The sequence below is a fragment of the Macaca nemestrina genome, chromosome 2 (assembly GCF_043159975.1).
Source record: "Macaca nemestrina isolate mMacNem1 chromosome 2, mMacNem.hap1, whole genome shotgun sequence".
Lineage (NCBI taxonomy): Eukaryota > Metazoa > Chordata > Mammalia > Primates > Cercopithecidae > Macaca > Macaca nemestrina.
In genome coordinates, this window is record NC_092126.1 from 14,676,935 (window position 1) to 14,696,866 (window position 19,932).

General features: G+C 42.6%; 2 protein-coding genes across 6 annotated transcripts in view; one reads left to right on the forward strand and one right to left on the reverse strand.

Moving 5' to 3' along the window:
- The window catches only part of LOC105470932 (upstream binding protein 1), a 54,916-nt gene extending 49,340 nt beyond the window's left edge, over positions 1-5,576 (forward strand). For all 4 annotated transcript variants that reach the window (XM_011723275.2, XM_011723276.2, XM_011723277.3 and 1 more), the window contains 3 exons: positions 462-604; positions 1,308-1,359; positions 3,562-5,576. In XM_011723275.2, coding sequence (XP_011721577.1) covers positions 462-604; positions 1,308-1,359; positions 3,562-3,599 — 233 coding nt within the window. In that variant the 3' untranslated portion in view covers positions 3,600-5,576. The remainder of the gene's footprint in view (positions 1-461; positions 605-1,307; positions 1,360-3,561) is intronic.
- Positions 1-19,932, reverse strand: part of LOC105470931 (F-box and leucine rich repeat protein 2) — a 127,624-nt gene that overhangs the window by 10,497 nt on the left and 97,195 nt on the right. The window contains exons 8-15 of one of the 2 annotated variants that reach the window (XR_980881.2): positions 19,786-19,912; positions 19,566-19,640; positions 18,076-18,206; positions 16,190-16,250; positions 15,356-15,400; positions 14,762-14,818; positions 9,293-9,505; positions 7,767-7,994 (exon numbers count right to left, since the gene is read on the reverse strand). Coding sequence is in view for 1 of the 2 variants with exons in the window: in XM_011723274.2 (XP_011721576.1) it covers positions 7,887-7,994; positions 9,293-9,505; positions 14,762-14,818; positions 15,356-15,400; positions 16,190-16,250; positions 18,076-18,206; positions 19,566-19,640; positions 19,786-19,912 (817 nt within the window). In the remaining variant the exon portion in view is untranslated. Of the gene's footprint in view, positions 1-4,354; positions 7,995-9,292; positions 9,506-14,761; positions 14,819-15,355; positions 15,401-16,189; positions 16,251-18,075; positions 18,207-19,565; positions 19,641-19,785; positions 19,913-19,932 lie in introns of those variants that run through there. The other variant, XM_011723274.2, reaches the window with a different exon arrangement.

Sequence of the window (19,932 nt, forward strand, 5' to 3'; positions counted from 1 at the left end):
GTCCTCCCATTTTAAGTATATAATGGTATTTTAGCAAATTTAGAGAGTTTGGCAGCCATTGTCAAAATCCAGTTTGAGTTCCATTATTTCAAGAAGATCCCCCATGTTCATTTGCAGCCAATTCCTGTTTTTAAATTTTGAATACATGAAACTATATTCATTGAATAAAAATATAAAGAAAAATTCAAACCTCAAATCTTTTTGTCCAGGGATTTCTGTTAATGTTTATTAAATTATATTTCTGGATATAAATAATGTATTCTTACGTTTTAGATTGGTAGTTTGAGATTTCAAGGTAGTAAGATGGGGAAAGAAAGAGTTTATTCCCATTTAAAATGTTTTTTACTTTTTTGGTACTTTGAAAGGTGTGACCTTTGTACAGATCCTACAGATCAGGTAGAAAACAGATCAAAGATCACTGTTAAAATGCTCTTCTTTTTGTTTTTTTTTTTAAATTTCAGTTTATCATGCAATCTACTTGGAAGAAATGATTGCTTCAGAAGTTGCTCGAAAACTTGCGCTGGTGTTTAATATTCCTCTCCACCAAATTAATCAGGTTTACAGACAGGGTCCCACTGGTATTCACATTCTTGTTAGTGATCAGGTAAATCGAATCATTTGTTTTTCCTTTTCACACTGGTATTTACTTTTATCCATGTAATTGTAGAACTGTAGAAAAATTCTGTGACCTCTTTTGAAAATACTTACGAGAATCATTTCCCGAGAGTTGGGAATCACTTTGGAAGAACTTATAACCATGAGTTACAGGCATCCTAGTGATAACATGGAATACAAGCCAAGGAAAACTGGCTTAGCTTCCCCCCAGCCCTTTAGGATGCAGCCAGTTACTGGGGGACTCTAGGATAGTGGAAGGCTTTGGTCCGTTTTATGAGGTGAGTCACTGGATGTGTTTTCCTTTTGTCTATTATTTGATGACTAATTTTAAAAAACATGTAAGATATATAATTTTCCCCTTAGTGATTGGTGGCAAGCAAGTAATAATAGAAGAGCACTTTATGCAATTTTTAAGAGTCATCATCCACTGAAGCTGGCAGGGGATGTGCCCCTGTGGGTCACACGGGTGACCGACCAGGTCTCTCAGGGACCATTATGGACAGGCACAGTGAACACAAGGCAGTGCAGCACGTGTGCATCTTTGCTGCCTCACACTGCCTTCATGAATTATCGTTTTGGCCATTGAGTCCTGTATTTGTGTGAGAAGAATATTTACTGTTTTAAAATCATTTTTAGTTAAGAAATGACAGTTGGATCTTAATTGTACTTACACATTTACTTTATCCTTCTAGATGGTTCAGAATTTTCAAGATGAGAGTTGTTTTTTATTCTCCACAGTAAAAGGTACTTTGCATGTGTGTGTGTCTTAAAATGCCAGAATCATGAGAGATGGTGTGTGCCTCTAATTAGTGCCTCTCGTGTATTTATTCTTTAAAATGATGGCTTTACTCATTTTAAGAAGAAAGTTTGATAAATGAATTGAGAATATTTCTAGTGGTTGTAATAGAAATTAACAAATAAGGAAGAGGAGTCAGTCTTTCTAGATGACTGGAAAAAAAAATCTCAATTCATTCAGCCAACGTCTTACTGAGCACTTTGTGTCAGACACTGTGCTTCTGTCACTCAGTGGATCTTGAATAAAACAGAATCCATGAAACTCCTATTGGGGAAAGCAAACCAAAATTGGCCAAGAGATACACAAAATTACCAGTATGTTAAGTGCCATGAAGGAACAGGAAAGTGTGGGGTACTTATGGATAAGGGAGATCTGGGTTGAGGGGAATGTGAAGCTGTAAGGTAAGGCTTCTCTGAGGAGGTGTCATTAATCCTGAGACTTGAAGAATGAGAAGGAGCAGGAACTGGCCATAGGATTAGCATCCCCAGGCAATGTGGGGCTGTGTGCAAACACCTGGCTTCTTTGAAAGCTTGGCAGTGGGCCATGTAGCTGCCATGCTGTGTGTGAGGATGAGCTGATCAGGGTGAATCAAAGCAGGAGGCCGGGTCCGGCATGCGGGACCGGGTGGTGATGGTAGTTCGGATTTACTTGAAATGTATTGGGTTGTCACTGAAGTTGTTTAAACAAAGGAGGAGTAATGTGACTAGATTTTTCTTTCACTTTCACAACTCTGTGGAGACAGATGAGAAGGTGGCAAAATGAGGCAGGTGAAAGGTGCCACTGTGGTGGTATCTTACAGATTTATAGACAGGGCCCCAGTGGGCTGCACATTTGAGGGAGGAATAGTTCTGACACCTGGTTTTCTGTGGAAAGTAACTGGGCCGATGGTGATTTCATTGAAGAGGTAAGTATGTTTGGGGTAAATCAACCAAGAGTTTGATTTTGGATATGTAGAAATGTCAAGTAGGCAGTTGACTGTCACCACTCTGGGGCTCAGAGAAGAGGCCTGGCCTTGAGATGTAAATTTGGAGGCCTTCAGCATATCAACAGTGACTCAAAGCTATAGAAGTTGTTAAGGTCATTTAGGGAGAGAATGTGAAAAGAGAGCCAGGACCAGGCTTAGGTGGCTCCCACATTAAAGAGGAGGGATTCCTAAATGTAAAATTTGAGAAGAGATCATACATTCATAGACTATTTTAAAAGTCAGGTGAGCTAAGATCCAAATCCGGTCTTAGCACAAAAGCTGCCCCTAGAAGAGGGAGATGTCATGTGTGTCAAGTATCCCCAAACTACTGAAATACTGATTTTACTTTGTGTCTCACATGTTGCATATGCCATCAGGTTACCTGCGAGGCTGAGTTTTAACTCTGAACTGGTTCACTCTAACTTTTACTTTCAGAAACATCTTTAGCCTAGTACCCTTCTGCTCAGTCTTTTGTTCTCACAGCAGTACAGTTTTTACCTTGCGTAACTGACATTGTCTAAAAAAGAAAACATATAGTATAATTGTATAGTTTTGTTTTGTGGAACCAGTAGACGTTTTCTGGTGTTAGAAATCATAGAATCTCCTCTCTGATCTCAATTTACTGTGTTTTTTTTTGTTGTTCAAACTTTGTCCTCATGAGAAAAATCATTTTTTTATGAATGCCTATATTGCTTCTATTTACTGAGAAACACTAGGCAACAAAAGGAATGATACATTTTTAAAATGTTTGAAATCTCCCTCTCAGTGGCTCAGAAATTTTTCTGGAAAAGATAGATGTACGCATTTGCATTTGCTCCCTCGGGTCCTCTGCCCTGACACAGTATATTTTACCTGTTCTGCTTCTAGTTCTTGCTTCCCTTATGGACAACACTATTATTATTGTGTGTCTTGCTAGATGTCCCCCTACCCCCAGAACTGGCAGACAGTGTTGGAATGGGGGCATTGATAGTGGACCAGGCTTCGCAGAATGTCTAAAAAGGGAATGTGTACATGAAGTGTTTTGGGGGAAGAGGAGCTAGAGCAAGTTAATTTGCTTGTTTATCTAGAATCATTTAAAGGTAACCTCTGAATTGGGAAGGGAGGTTGTAGCTGGCAGGGAGTTTTCCATTTAATAGGCTTAATTTCCTAAGCCTGACTGAAGAAATATTTCTTTCCTTTTCTGCAGCTGAAAATAGTGATGGCATCCACATAATTTTGAAGTGATGTCTTATATAGACTGAACTATATTCAGTACTAAATAGTCACGCTTAAAAGTGTGTGAAGACTGAATCCAAGAAGTCTTGGGATTGGATTTTACCATATGAAATGTTTCATATTGAAAACACAAGATGACCTTTCTAACGAGCTGTATGAGAGGTGAATCTCCTCACTGTCACTGCCATAGCCAAGCACCCTCATGAGAGTGAGCACATCGGCACAGCATGCATCCAGCTCTGGAGGCCACAGTGCAGGCATAGCTGCCTGCTGCTCTGGCAGAGGCCAGTAAATACAGTTCCTAGAAGCAGCCTTTGCTGTCTTTTTACACTGTATGCGGTTTGGAAATGAATGTAGCAACTTACTGTGGGCATTTACCTTTCTGTGCCAGTTTGGCTTTTATTGCCTGAACCTTATGCTGACCTGGAGAGGAGATGGGGGACAGTGCTGTTTTGGGGCCAGCAGTGAATCTGTATGCGGAAAGATGTGTTGTGCTGATGTGGCCGTTGGTGGTCAGGTAAAAGGCTCGGCACCTTCTTGGAAGAAATCATGTCTAAGGGTGTACGTTTGATGTGATCATGCCAGATTGGAGAAGATCCAAGCCAGGAAGATGGGCTTGAAGCAAACTGCATTATCAGGAGTACCTTGGTGAGAGGATCAGTGTAAATCCTAATAGGTACAAAGACTTTTGTGTTTTGGCTTTGTCACAGATCTATTGAAAAACTTTTTTGCTTCTGCTTCCATTTTTAGCATTTTAGTTTCTGGTTTTCATTTTTGGAGATTCCTTGCTAAACTCGTGGTTTTTCTCTCGTTTTCTTCCCTCTCTCCCTCCATCTCTGACCACCCCCCACCCCCACCATCCCGTTAAACATTTTTTAAAGCCCTACTCCAGACATTGGAAATAGGTGACCCAAGTAGGGGGAGAAAGTATTATTGTTGATAGCTTCTGAATAGGTGTTAAGGAATCTTCATTATGAACAAGATGAATTTTTTCGTGGAAACACTAGATGTTATCAAACACTAAAATGTACCATACAAATCCCTTAAGCCTCTCCTCAAATATTGAGCTTTAGTACAATCATGGATAGACATTCTGGTGATGATTTAGGGGCTTTTTATACACCACATAATAGCTTCTTTCTCTATAAAAAGAGTGCCTCTTTCATAAAACCAAATGCTTGTCTGCTAGCATACTTTTCAAAGGGAATCCACTGTTTCCTCACTTTCCTCCCATATCTATCTCCGTCCTTCATCCAAAACCTTCCCAGAATCCATCAGCAAGCATGTTTGAGGCCTATGGTGTAGGGGACTGAATTTTTTTTTTTAACTTCTATTCCATTTTAATTGTAGGATCTCTGTCCATATACCCAGGTGTCCTTATTTGAATGTACTATTTGGTCCTCATCTGTGTTCAGGCAAAAAATAGGAAATGAGTAATTTTGAGTTTGTAATCTCTCCCGGAAGACAAACTGCTTCAGTGGGTAAAAGCTTTGACATGTTTTATTCATAAAGGGGGTTAATTATTTGCTACAAAGAAGCACGGTCTGTTTTCATCATCGATTTGAAAGTATCTGTAACTCCTATAGATCCTATAGGCAGAGCTTTCCTTTCTGACTTTTTGCCTTTGCTTTTGTGTGACCACATGTTTCCTGTACCAGTCACTGGGGAAAGAAGTGAGTTTTATCTCTTGTTTTAAAAGTTTTGCTTGTCTATTTAGCATTCCTTTTTGGGTCTCAAGATTTATGGAACAATAAATGTCATTTAATGCTGTGTGCTTATTTTGAATTCCTCATCAGGTTTTAGAAGCGGGGTAAAAATACTTAGACGCTTATGAGACTTAAATTTTACTGCGTGGCATTGAACATGAGTTTGTCCCAGTGAAACAGGCTAAATAAATCTTGGCACCAGCAAATTTGTTACTTTGTTTTTTTAATAGTAGGATGTACACATTTCAGTATAATAAATGTTTTCTGATTGTTTTGCAAATGTGTGTCTCATTTAAAATCCCAGTTCCTGCTTCTGTCACTTCATGTCATAGAATCAAGGAGTTTCCCTGTGTGTGTTCTGAGCCAGTCTAAATGTAATGTTAGGCCCATAGTTTTTTCTTTTTCAGTTTATTTTCTCAAAGCTGATGCAACTGAGGATATGTTATTCCAGTAACTGTTCCAGACTTGAAAAGGAAGCAAACCTGATTGTCTTACAAGAGGTTCTCCTGTTTTGTAAATGAGGCCATGGGTCATTGAGCATTGAGTCCAGTAGCTGTGATTGATAGGTTGTATCATGGCTCAAAAGAAATCATGTAGAGAAGGCTCTGGTCATTTAATCTTTTGTTTTGTTTTGTTTTGAGACGGAGTCACTGTTGTCGCCCGGGCTGGAGTGCAATGGCATGATCTCGGCTCACTGCCACCTCCGCCTCCCAGTTTCCAGCATTTCTCCTGCCTCAGCCTCCCAAGTAGCTGAGATTACAGGTGCCTGCCACCATGCCTGACTAATTTTTGTATTTTCAGTAGAGACAGGGTTTTACCATGTTGGCCAGGCTGGTCTCAAACTCCTGACCTCAGGGGAGCCACCCGTCTCGGCCTCCCAAAGTGCTGGGATTATAGGCGTGAGCCACCACGCCTGGCCTTAAGTTAATTTTTTAAATAGAAACTCTAATTCATAATCACTAAAGTGAGTCTGTTATGTGCTCATTTATTGAAGTTGCTTCCTGCATCAGTCTTCCTCCCCCGTCTCCTCCACAACAGTAGGTATAAATGTATATTTAAGGAACTGCTATGGTATCCACACAATTTTTAGACCAAGTAATGCTGGAATATAGCATAAGGCAATAAAATGTTTACTCTGATAATCGTGCTAAGTCCATTTATGGGCAGATATATCTATCTGCTTTCCCTTCCTAGAATGCAGCCGAGGTAATATATCCTTAAAAACACTTCTAAAACTGCCCAATAAAGGTATTGCTAGTCACAGGAAAACATCTTGTTTTTGCCGTTTTACTTACGTTTCTCATGAGCTTCTGGCCCTTCAGTTTGGGGGGAGTGGTGGTTAGGAAGGGCCAGCCACCATGAACACCTACGTTTACAAGGAAGGTGGTGATAGTTTCTTAATAAAGATCACAAATGTGGACAGCATGGAGCAAGAATCAACCACAGCAGACAGTAGGGTCATTTTACCAGATTTCAGATAACATCATGAAGGTCTGCATTTGGAAAATGGTTTTGCTTGGATGTGTCTGCCATAAAATCATAGCAATAAAACCCTCTGACTTAATTTTTTTTAAAGCATTGCAATGGTTTATTCAATTTTATGAGTCTAAAAGGTACCAACACTTACTGATCTGAGTTTTAAGTCTGTAAAACTTTTGAGTAGCTATGGTGTAACCTGATTTCTAAGATTGCAAAATAAGCTTGAAAAAAAAATCACATCCATTTTACATGCATCCATTCATTACTTTTAATTGATTATACTACAGATAACTTAAGCCTTAGTTCTTTTTCTTTAAGGTTCCCCCCAGTTTTATGAGAGGCATGGACATAATTAGCTTTTCTCCTTTAATAAAAATGCATTATGTGCTGTAGCATACACCAGAGCTTCTACTTTCCAATCAGGCAGGCACAGACTCTCTGAGCTGCTTTTGTTTTTGGTCCCTGGAGGTGTGTATGACAAGTTGACAGAAACAAAAAGGTGAAGACCCTGCTCCACCCAGTATAGAGTCCTCTTGTCTTTGGTGTCTCATGGAAACCTATTAACCTGCCTTCCACATAAGTCTCTACATATAAAACTCTCAGGCATTATGAATTTGCAGTACAGTCACTTTGACAAAGTTGCTATTTTATCTTCAAAGTGGAAAAGTCCTGCTAATCAAAATGGAACTGTTGTGAATTAAAGTAGGCCACTGGCTTAAATATCAGGTAGAAAATCAACAGCCTAGTTTTTCTGCTCAGTTTGTGCTAACACTGATGGTCTTTTTGAGGAGTGCTGATAATGCCAAGGGTAGAACTTTTGTACCTAGGTAGGTACCAATCTCTTAAGAGATCCAGGTTTCTGGCATGGTCCTAGCTGCATTGAAACCACTTGTCCTCTTAACTGACACAAGGCTTTGATTCGATTGTTTCACAGCAGAATCAAGGTGAAAGCTCTCACCAGAGTTACTGCAATCCATACACAAGTCTTTACCTGTAAATGCCTTTCCCAGTGGAGAATCAACAGAGTGGGTGATGGTGGAGTCGGTCAGGAAGACTCAGGTCTTCTAGAGGAAGGGATGCCTCATCACCCCTTGGGCCCAGGCAGCTGCTGTCAGAGAATGACACAGCACCTGCACAGTCGCTGGCCACTTCCTGCCACTGCTGTCGGTGGGGTGACGGGAGCAAAGTAGGCGTGGACTTTGACATGAGGGAGCTGAGCCTGGAAGGATGAAGAAAAAAGTGGAGTCTTTACACTGGTATTTTTAGGATTATGGTCATAATTCTAGTCCGCTATTAAAGATCTTCACCTTAGTCAGTTCAAATAGAATTTATGCTATAGATTGGAGCTGCTACTGTTACTCCCCCAGCCCTCTGCCCCGCATTAGTACGTGAAAACACTTACGTTAATATACTTTGATATGTTTCTAAGGATAAGTGAAAACACTTACGTTAATATACTTTGATACGTTTCCACCCGGGGTAGTAACCAGCCCTGTGTGCAAACTAAGTGAACGTTCTCTACAGCTGTAGCACCCTGGATGGGGCTGTTTTGATATGTAAATGCAGTTGCCTAAACTTAAAGCATAATCAATAAAACAATGTAGGTGAACTACATGGCAAAAGCCAAATTCTGTTAAGCCCTTTTACCTGGAAATTAGCCAAGAGAGTTCTACCTCCCACTCATAATGACCTTAAATTGCTTGCCTTTAACACAGGCCTTTTTACTTTTTTTGAGACAGTTTCACTCCTGTCCCCTAGGCTGGAATGTAATGGTACAATCTGGGCTCACTGCAACCTCCTCCTCCCGGGTTCAAGCGATTCTCCTGCCTCAGCCTCCCAAGTAGCTGGGATTACAGGTGTGCACCCAGCTAATTTTGTATTTAGTAGAGACGGGGTTTCACCATGTTGGTCAGCTGGTCTCGAACTCCTGACCTTGTGATCCGCCTGCCTCGGCCTCCCAAAGTGCTGGGATTACAGTCGTGAGCCACCGCGCCCAGCCCAACAAAGGCTTTCTTATAAGGGCTCCGATCACCAGACTATGTGGAATCTCCATCCCAGACCCAACTCAAGTTGAATCTTCCAGGGCAGAGTCTAAGCAAGAACATTTTGACGAAGTCTATAAGGTGCCACTATTGTGCCAGATCAGTTTGCATAACTATTGCATAACAGAGAAAATGGGTGTTGATTTATTTTGAGATGGAGTCTCACTCTGTGGTCCAGGCTGGAGTGCAGTAGTGCAATCTGGGCTCACTGCCTCAGCCTCCCGAGTAGCTGGGATTACAGGCGCCCACCACCACACCCAGCTCATTTTTGTATTTTTAGTAGAAACGGGGTTTCACCATTTTGACCAGACTGGTCTTGAACTCCTGACCTCAAGCGATACGCCCACCTTGGCTTCTCAAAGTGTTGGGATTACAGGCATGAGCCACCACACACCTGGCCCCGGCCTGATTCTTGATGTTTTCCTTTGTTGCTTAGAAATGTCAGGTGTGACCGACTCCCCTGCCCCACACCTACCCGCATCCGCTTGATGCCTGCACGGGTAACCTGCTGGCAATCGTACAGCTCAAGGCGCTCCAGGCCTCGGCAGTTCTCTAGGTGTTCCAGGGCCACATCAGTGATGAGGAGGCAGTTGTCCAACTCCAGTACCCGCAGCCTCTCATGGCCACAGGTGCTGTTGCTCAGATGCAGGATCCCATCATCTGTGATGAGTTCACAGTGGGACAGGCTCTGGAACAGGGAGACATTAGTAAATGTTTGCAGGACCCTTATTCCAAGGCTCAAGTCCTTAAAAAAAGCTGGAAGCTAGCCTTTTTGCCCTTCTGCAATGGAATGACACAGCAAGAATGCCCTCAGCAGATGCCAGCCCCTGGACTTCCCAGCCTTCAGAACTATGAGAAGTTTCTGTTCATTACAAATTATCCAGTCTGTGGTAGCAGCACAAAACAGACTGAGACATTTAATCAGGCAGTGAGGACCAAACACAAAGCCTTGGGGCCCTTTGGTTATGGGTTTGCTACACTGGGAGTGGCTTCTCTCCTAATTGTGTAATGATGGAAATAAAATTTTCAGGGGAAATTCCAGAGTTTACCCCCTTGACAGCAGTTTTATTGGCCAGTTCTCCATTTGAGGGGATGCAAGTGAAATCAATGCATCTAATGTCATTTAGAAAACTGCATAAATAGCTGTGACCCAGAGATGTACTGAACATCTTTGAAGGTTATAATCAAATAGACCTTGAACGGTGTGATCTGACATTACTGACTTCTCTTGGGTAAACAGTAACGGTTGCAGAAGATAAATTCAGATGAATATTACATAGCCAAATGACATTTGTGTAATTCTCTTAAGTTCTCCATATCAAAAACAGTTTTAGACCTGACAGTTTCTCCCAATGCATATCAAATGTAAGATTCACCCCACCATAAAAACTGGAGAGGCAAAAGTACTGCATCAATGTCCCATTTGTTCATTTGTTCCTTCAAATATATGAGCTCCAACTCTGTCCCAGCCCCCACGGGTGCAATGATGAGTAAAAATATACTTTTCTGCACTGGCGGAGCCCAGACTGGAGAGTCTAGAAAATCAAATAATGCTAATCTTTTAAACTGAAGCTGAGATGCTTCGACAGCATATGATAGCAGGATTTGTCCTGGGGAAGAGACCACTGAGTTGCTATTTGAAGGACTAGGAGCTAATCCTAGGAAAGAGAGCAAAGAGTTTGTTGTGTGCAAAGCCCAGGGGTAGCAGGAGAATGGCAAGTACTGTTTAGGAAGAAGGTCAACATATAATAGGTGGGAAATAAGAGGATGCATGTAGATGCAGATGAATTGGGGAGGTAAGGGCCAGATCACAGAGTTGTGTAGATTATGTAAAGAAATTTGATTCCAAGGTCAGTGGGAGGAGTTGTAAGGACAATGTGATGTTACAATTGTTTTTCAAAAAAGATGGAAAATAAGTGTTGGTGAGGATGTGGAGCAACTGGAAGTCTCATATGCTGCAGGGGTTATTTCGATGTTTCTGACTGAAATGCATACATGTGTTAACCAAAAAACATAGGAATGCTGGCTGTAATAGCCCCAAACTAGAAGCAGTACTCAAATATTCACAACTAGAGAAAGGATAAATAAATCACAGTGTCCCCATTCTATAAAGCTGTGAGAATTAACAATATACAAACTACATGTAACAATATGGATAAGGAAACCAGATGAGTATACATGATGGTTCCATTCATATCATTTAAATAAAATACAAAAAGAGGCAAAACTGATATATGCTATTTGGAAGTCACGACTTTTGGGGGATCAGTGATTGAAAGGGAGCAGAAAGGGCCTTTCTGGGGTCATGATAATGTTGACCTTTGATTGGGGTGTATTCAGTTTATGGAAATGCATTGATCTGTACACCAATGATAAATGTACTTTTCTGCATGTATATTTTACTTCAGTAAAGTTAAAATTGAAAAAACAAACCACTCTGCCAAATTTTTTAGTGCGGAAGTGGATACAGTTTAGGGCAAGTGAATGGCTACTGCAGTCTATGAAGCAAGGAAATGTCTGAGAGTTTGGACTTGAGTCCTGGCAGGGGAGACCTAAGTAGATGGGTGTAAGGTATTCCTGCAGAATAAAAAATCTAAGACATAGCAGTAGTACTGGTTGTAACAGCCCCAAACTAGAAACTGCCACTAGAAACTAGAACTACTGGCTATGTCACTGAGCAGCAGAGTACAACCTCGAGGGAAGAGAAGCTAAAGAAGAGGAATTCTGTTGGATCTTGATACTTGAAAAGTTCTTCTCTGAGCTTGATCTTAACAATATGGAATATATTTCCTTTCTCATGAATCGAATCACTCTACATGGTTTACATCAAATAGTATTTATGTAATCAATGCTGTTCATTGGTGTTTAGCTTTTAGAATTGACTTATGAGTAAAGCCAGAAAACTGGTTCTTTAGGAGGCTGTTTAAAATTGGTAAATCAAAAAATAGAATTTTGATTACTTACAATAAAATGGAATCAAAAAAGTATCTCTCTGTGTATGTATTTATTTCATTTTATTTTAAATTTTTATTTATTTATTTTTGAGGTAGAGTTTCCCTCTTGTTGCCCAGGCTGGAGTGCAATGGCGCAGTTTCAGCTCAATGCAACCTCCACCTCTCAGGTTCAAGCGATTCTCCTGCCTCAGCCTCCCGAGTAGCTGGGATTATAGGCATGTGCCACCACGCCCGGCTAATTTTGTATTTTTAGTAGAGGCGGGGTTTCTCCATGTTGGTCAGGTTGGTCTCAAACTCCCGACCTCAGGTGATCCACCCGCCTTGGCCTCCCAGTGTTGAGATTACCGGCGTGAGCCACCACGCGTGGCCAATTTCATTTTATTTACATATAGATTCACACATATATATGTGTATATTTACAAACACAGATTGGAGAAAGATGATGGAGGTGGTGTATGAATGCTAATTTCTCCATTGTTTTAATATAGGGAAATTCAGAAATCAAGAAGTTAGCAGTAATATGAGACTGAGGAGATACTGTTATATTAATTGAAAAACTTAGGTACTGGCATATTCAAGTATTCATAGAAATTTTTAAAACCTGATCGAAGGAAAATCAGGGGTGCTTGGCCTTTTCCAAGTTAACAGGAAAATCTGCTGCCAACAGGGTTCGCATAGCAGTGGGGCCTTCTATATTAACACTAACAACATAGTCAATAGTCAGAGCTGTCTGGTTCGGGCCAATTCTGCAGAGTAGGTGTCATTATTCCCTTTTTACAGATGACGGCATTGTGGCTCAAAGAAGTTGAGACTTGCCAATTATACCCAGCTCAGGCTGGCCTCAAAGCCTTTCCTCCTGTCATGCACTGTCACTCACCCCCGGCAGGAGTGGTGCATTCTGGAAGTGAGCAGCTTGTATCACATTCCTGACTCAGAGGTGGTTAGGGTGGTGGGGCAGAAGATGCAGAATGGGAGGTGGAACTGCTTTTAATTGCCATCAGCAGGTGTCTTCTGCTCCCATGGGTGTGGTGTGGATGTGTGTGCGTGAAAGACAGGGAGGAGAGGGACAGAGAAAGACAATCACTTTTCATTGCACAAAGAATTTCTCGAGAAGGACAGAAATGGGCCATAGTGGTTATCCCTGTGTAGGGAACATGGCAACTGGGGATTTTCCTCCTATTCCTGGTACTTTTTCTTTTTTGACGGAGTTTCACTCTTGTTGCCCAGGCTGGAGTGCAATGGCGTGAATCCACCGCAACCTCCCGCTCCCAGGTTCAAGCGATTCTCTCAGCCTCCTGAGTAGCTGGAATTATAGGCGTGCACCACCACGCCCGGCTAATTTTTTGTGTTTTTCGTAGAGACAGGGTTTCTCCATGTTGGTTAGGCTGGTCTCGAACTCCTGACTTCAGGCAATCCGCCCGCCTCAGCCTCCCACAGTGCTGGGGATTACAGGTGTAAGCCACCGCGCCCGGCCTCCTGGTACTTTTTAAAGTAACTTTTACTTTTGAATTTTTTTTTTCTTTTTTTGAGACAGAGTCTCACCCTGTCGCCAGGCTGGAGTGCAGTGGTGTGATCTTGGCTCACTGCCACCTCTGCCAGGTTCAAGCGATTCCCCTGTCTCAGCCTGCCGAGTAGCTGGGACTACAGGCGTGTGCCACCACACCCAGCTAATTTTGGTATTTTTAGTAGAGACGGGGTTTCACCATTTTGGCCAGGATAGTCTCAATCTCCCAACCTTGTGATCTGCCCGCCTAAGCCTCCCAAAGTGCTGGGATTACAGGTGTGAGCCACCGTGCCCGGCCCTCTTTTGAATTTTGTCAGTTTTTTTTTCTGCATTAGTTGATGTGATCATGTAATTTTTCTTCTTTAGTTAACATGGTTGATTACATCAGTCAGTTTTCAAATATTAAACTGCACTTGTGTCTCCGGAGTAAATCCTGCTTGGCCATGGTATTATAATTATTTCTATATATTGCTACATTCTATTTGCTAACATTTTGTTACAGATACTTGATTCTATATTTATGAGGAACATCAGTCTGTAGTTTTTTTGGTACAATTTTTGTTTGGTTTTGATAACAGGGTATTACTGGCCTTGTTAAAAAAAAAAAAAAGTTTTGGGAGGCCGAGGCAGATGGATCACTTGAGGTCAGGAGTTCGAGACCAGCCAGGCCAACATGGTGAAACCCTGTCTCTTCTAAAAATACAAAAATTTGCTGGGCGTGGTGGTGCACACCAGTAATCCCAGCTACTCGGGAGGATGAGGCAGGAAAATAGCTTGAACCCAGGAGGCAGAGGTTGCAGTGAGCCGAGATTGTGCCACTGCAGTCCAGCCTGGGCGACAGAGCAAGACTCTGTCTCAAAATAAAGAGTTGTAAAATGTTTTACTGTCTATTTCCTAAAAGAGAGTGTATAAAATTGATGTTAATTCAGGTCAGACACAGTGGCTCACACCTGTAATCCCAGCACTTTGGGAGGTCGAGGCAGGCAGATGACCTGAGGTCAGGAGTTTGAGACCAGCCTGGCCAACATGGTGAAACCCCGTCTCTACTAAAAATACAAAAATTAGCCAGGCGTGGTCGCACATGTCTGTAATCCCAGCTATGCACAAGGTTGAGGAGAACCACTTGAATCTGGGAGGCAGAGGTTGCAGTGAGCTGAGATTGTACCATTGCATACCACCCTGGGCAATAGAGTGAGACCCTGTTTCAAAAAAGAAAAGATGTTCATTCCTTAAATGTTTGGTAGAGTTCCCCAACAAAACCATCTGGATCTGGACATTTCTTTTTTGGGAATCCTGAAACTGCAAATTCAATGAAAACAGTAATCAAATATTTAGATACCTTGCCTCCCAAGTTAGCCCAATTAATAGATCTTTGAAATCGAGAGATGATACCTTACAGAACGAGAACCCAAACAGCTTCCTGCTGTGGTGGGAGGGCTCTTTCATCTTTAAGAGGTGAATAATGTCAGAAAAACTCAAGACTCACCAGGGCTTGCAGTTTAGGACAGTGAATGGAGAGCTGGATGAGTGTGCTGTCGGTTATCTGGAGAGAAACACGCTGTGTCAGTGTGGCTTCTATACCAGAACTTAATACCTAATCCTGGCTTCTCCTGAACATGAGAATCAAAAGGTGTAAAAGAGAATTAAAAACTCATCTCAAACACTGGGGCTGGGAGCTCCTCTCTTCACCAGCACTCTAAGATCTGCCCACTTCTAGAGATGCATACCTGTTTTTTGGTCTCTCCTCTGGTGCCCCAAGGAGACCTGGGGCAAGAGACAAAGTGGAGTGGGCAAGGAGGGTTCCCAGGATTCTCCTCTTTGGAGTCATCCCATCACTGGACATGCAAGCTTATTTTACAGAGCTATCCTGAACTTCTCTTCTGTAGTTCTGTCTGATGACTGAGAATGGCCAAAAGTTCACACATCCACTGCCATGGCCTTCACAGGTTTCCAAGCCCTGCCACTGAGGTTGATCAAGGAGGGTCAGGATGACAGCCAGTCAGTGTCTCTGGCTGTGCCGCACTGGCCAGCAGTGACTGAGGGGCAGGCTGCCCTGCAGGGCTGTCAGGAGTCCACTCACCAGGATGCATTCTTCAAGATCCATCTTCTCCAATTCGTGGCAATTCTGGAAGAGTCCACAAGACACACCCTACATGTGAGTCAGTGGTGAGGGCAACAATGGTGGCTTGCCCCACCCCTCTGAGTATTGGCCCAGTGTCCTTGTTCTCTTCTATTAAGAAGCATGCCCTGTTCCTAAAGCTACCCAGTAACCAGCACTTCTGAGCAGCTTCCTTTTGAGTGACATGCGGTGCTTCGGCACTGGGAACAGGGCTGCCTCTGGCTGCGCTTCCTTCTCTCAGCTTGGAAAGAGAGTTGTCCAAACCCTTCCCAGCGGCTCGCAGACATCAGCAGGTAAATTTTAGCCCTAGCCTAGGCTCCGGGAGGGCATGGGGATGGGGCACGAGGCCACACTGTGGCAGTTGGGTGGAGGTAGCAGAGTGTATCAGCAGCCCCAGGAGGACATGGGTTCCTGACAGCAGGTCCAGAGGGGCCCCCAGTGGTGTTTGCAGGGCAAAGGGCAGAGTACAGCCCAGTTACGGGGAGCTGCTGAGAGGCCAAGTTGGGGTCCACATGAGGAATGGAGCCGACTGCCAGGAGGAGGCTGGCCCCGCTGGAGCACACGTGAGGCCCAGACCCTTTACAGAACCCTCTACAGGACTTCCCTAGATGTCTGGCTAACCGGAGAAACTGCAGCGCACACCCCAAGGGCTCTGCTCTGCTCTGCTCTGCTCCGCTCTGCTCTGCGCCTGTCTTTGCCGAAGACAGTCTTCTGCACACCCGAAACTACGCCAAGTCACTTTGAATTCGGGAGGTGAATTAGAGTTTGGTTGTATTCTTTAAATCTATGCCTTACCCGAGCTAAAAGTGTAAAACCTGCGTCCGTCAAATGGGAGCATCGGGCAGCCTCCAAAATTCTGAGGAGAAAGTATACAGGGGAGAAAACGGTACCAACTAGTTAACAGTGGAAGCACAGAATGTATGATGCATACTTGAGTTTTTGCTGCTCTTTGACATGCTTTTCCTTCTGTTAACAGCCCTGAGGGAGTGTGACCTGCCCAAAGCCCCAAAGTTCCATCCCAAATTTGGAAAGTAAGAATATTCCTGCTATAGCAGCATGTTGTTTTCAAATAGTATTCTAATATTTGTTTTTTGGGTTTTTTGGTTTGTTTTTTGCAAACGGAGTCTCACACTGTCACCCAGGCTGGAGTGCAGTGGCAGGATCTTGGCTCACTGCAGCCTCCGCCTCCCAGGTTCAAACGATTCTCCCGTCTCAGTCTCCCCAAGTAGCTGGGACCACAGGTGCCTGCCACCATGCCCAGCTAATTTTTGTATTTTTAGTAGAAACAGGATTTCATCATGTTGGCCAGGCTGGTCTCAAACTCCTGACCTCAGGTGATCCACCCTCCTCGGCCTCCCGAAGTGCTGGGATTACAGGCATGAGCCACCATGCCCAGCCTTGTTCACTTTTTAAACACATTTAAAATGAACTTTTCTCAACGAAATCATCTTGATATTTACTGCATTTATAGAAATTCCCAGGTACCCTAAAGGAAATTTAAAAAATTTGTAGACCATGAAAAATAAGTTAATTCTCAGTTACCCAGGCTTAATAGGGATGGGTGCATGAATAACATTCTAAGTTAAACACTCTCTTACAGCAACAATTTTGACCTCCTTTCTGACCAGTTTTGATCACCCAAATTCCTTCTAAGCAGAAATATCTAAATGATATAGTACCTTCTCTACAACAGTAAGAAAAATTGGTAAAAGCAGAAATATACGATTCTTAAAAGATACAGAACTGGTGTGAGCGTGGGAATGGATCAGTTTCATTGGGAAGTAGAGATTTTTAAAAAGTATCTTTTTTTCTGCCTCTTGGGTAGAGTTTAAAGGTTGCTGGTTCTGAAGTCAGCTTCTATTGTTACTATTGTTAAAATTTTAATATTCATAGCTGGTAATGATAATCTATTACCTTGAAGATCAGAATACAAATTATTGGGTTTGTTTTTTTTTGTTTTTTTTTTTCCTGAGATGGGATCTCACTCTGTCGCCCAGGCTAGGGTGCAGTGGCACAATCTTGGCTCACTGCAATCTCCGCCTCCCGGGTTCAAGTGATTCTCCTGCCTCAGCATTCCGAGTAGCTGGGACTACAGGCGCCTGCCACCACACCCGGCTAATTTTTGTATTTTTAGTAGAGACAAGGTGTCACCATGCTGGCCGGGCTGGTTTCGACCTCCCAACCTCAGGTGACCCACCCGCCTCAGCATCCCAAAGTGTTGGGATTAAAGGCGTGAGCCACCGTGCCTGGCCTAAATCATTATGTGTTAAAAACAAAACCTTTTTCCTACTGGGGAAGAAGCTAAGTGATTGTGATGTTCCCCTCATTCTTCTGTTTGGCGGCAGGTCTGGAGGACGTTAGGCTACCACTGCTCACTATGTGCTCACTCAGATGCTTAAAGCAATAACAGGATGAGGTAAATTAGGTGGAAAACTGTGACATTCATTGAGAAATTAAAGTTTGGATTCACTGGTGGTAGACATTTTATACTCTCCCAGTACATCCTTCAATGAACTGGATTTATACATTGTCCCACCCCAATTTACCCAACAAAAGCCAACAACAACATAACTACTGCCTCCACCACCCCTACCTGGCAAGCCTGTCCTCTCCTGCAGGAAGCCCTCTTGGTTAACTCAGCCAAACTCTGAGCTGCAAAGCAAAAAGTGCGGTGTACTCACTGCAGTCGTGGACAGTTCAAACCCAGCGCTGTGAGAGAGGCATCTGTGAGGTTGCTGCAACCCGAAAGGCAGAGAGCCTGCAGCCGGTGACAGCCCCTGCATATCTGCACCACACCCTCATCAGTAATGCGCTGAGGAAAAGCAGCACAGAAAGAAAAGTCAGAGGACACCAGCAATGCCGAAACGGGAGCAGCAGAAAAATATCTGCTGTTGTTCAATGAGTTTTGGTTGCTGATTACTAGCATTTTATCCAAATAACTCCAACAAAATAAGAAGTACAGGGTAGACATGTACTTGTGTTATCTCTGCATAGCTTTAAAATATTCCAGCAATTTAGATAAGACACATGCATCCAGGAAAAAATAAAATTTTTAAATAATACAAATGGAAAATAAAAGTTTAAAATTCCATTTCTCCCTCACTAGAGTCATCAAAATACAGATTTTTTTCATAAAATTCATAAACTCATAATTTAAAAATCTGATTAAATAAAGAACTTTTGAGGCTTCCCGAGTTTAAATGACATTAATGTTTGATTGGATTTCTGCAGATTAATGCCTTAGATATTTACAATATACACATGTATATTTATATTTCATCAAATGTTTTAGACAACAGGAAAATTAAATACATCACAAAATTATTGATACATATCTTAAATTCTATGAATTTGGCCATGAAGATTCAAAATAATATGTTCACTTGAACAGACTACTTGATACAGAAATAAACACACACATCTATATACTTCAAGCCATCAGCCAGTGCTGTCCTATACATAAGTCAAGGTCCTATTTTTGAATAGTCCTGGCCCATAAGGTCAACATTTGTCCAGCAGATAGTTTCTGGTTTTTTCCCCACCACCAGGGACTCTAAAGATTTATAATATATTCATTTAAAGCTGAAGGCAAGGGCTTTCCCTTACCTTTCTCAAAACCTACGTTCCCCTTGAAAAACCTGGCAGGATGTAGCAAAGCATCCTCTTCAATTATCAACGTTTACAATGGCAGTGGGGAAGGACCAATAGTTTTCCACAGGCTAATGTCCGGATGAAAATGCCACCTTGCTCTTGCCTATGCGTTTTATTCTTTAAAGCATTTTTGCATGTGTTATTTCGTATTATCCACTGAAACAACGTGAGAGGAGTCATCATCCTCAATTTATAAGTTAAAAAAAAAAAAAAGACACTTCATGTCTTATAACTATTTAGTGACCAATTCACGGCATTCCTCAATAGTGTCCCTAATACTCTATTCAACAAAATCAAGACCTGGTCTATATTATTTTTAGGGGCGATGTCGGTGGCTTTGTACTGCGTATGATTCCTTTTTGTTGTTGTTCTTCCATCTTGTGACAAATTGGTAGGTTCTATAAGGACCCAGGATGAAAATCAGGGTGTGGCAACATAGCCCATCTCAGCTGCCCGGGGGGCAGATTGCTTTGGGAGACAACATAGAGCCAATGGTGTTCAGGAAAGGCGTGCTACTTACTGAACAGGACTGCAAGTTGAGGCTCACAAGCTCATGGCAGTAATTCTGAATGTGTTTCAGAGCTTCATCTTCTAACTGAGTGGACAGAGAAAACAAAATTTGACAGCTGGAATCCAGGTGAGGGAACAGTGGGACACCAAGAAAAATGCAAAAGCAGCTCCCTGGATGATGTGCCCACACCTGACACATAACACAAACAGCTGTATCAACCCTCTGGTACCTGTGTGCAGCCCCTCAGGAGCAGGGCTTTCAGGCCGCGACAACCTCGCACCAGTGCCTCGATGCCATCCTTCGTGATCTGATCACACCAAGAGAGGTTCAGGTACTCCAGGTTTCGGCAGCCCTCACTGAGAGAACAAGAAACAAA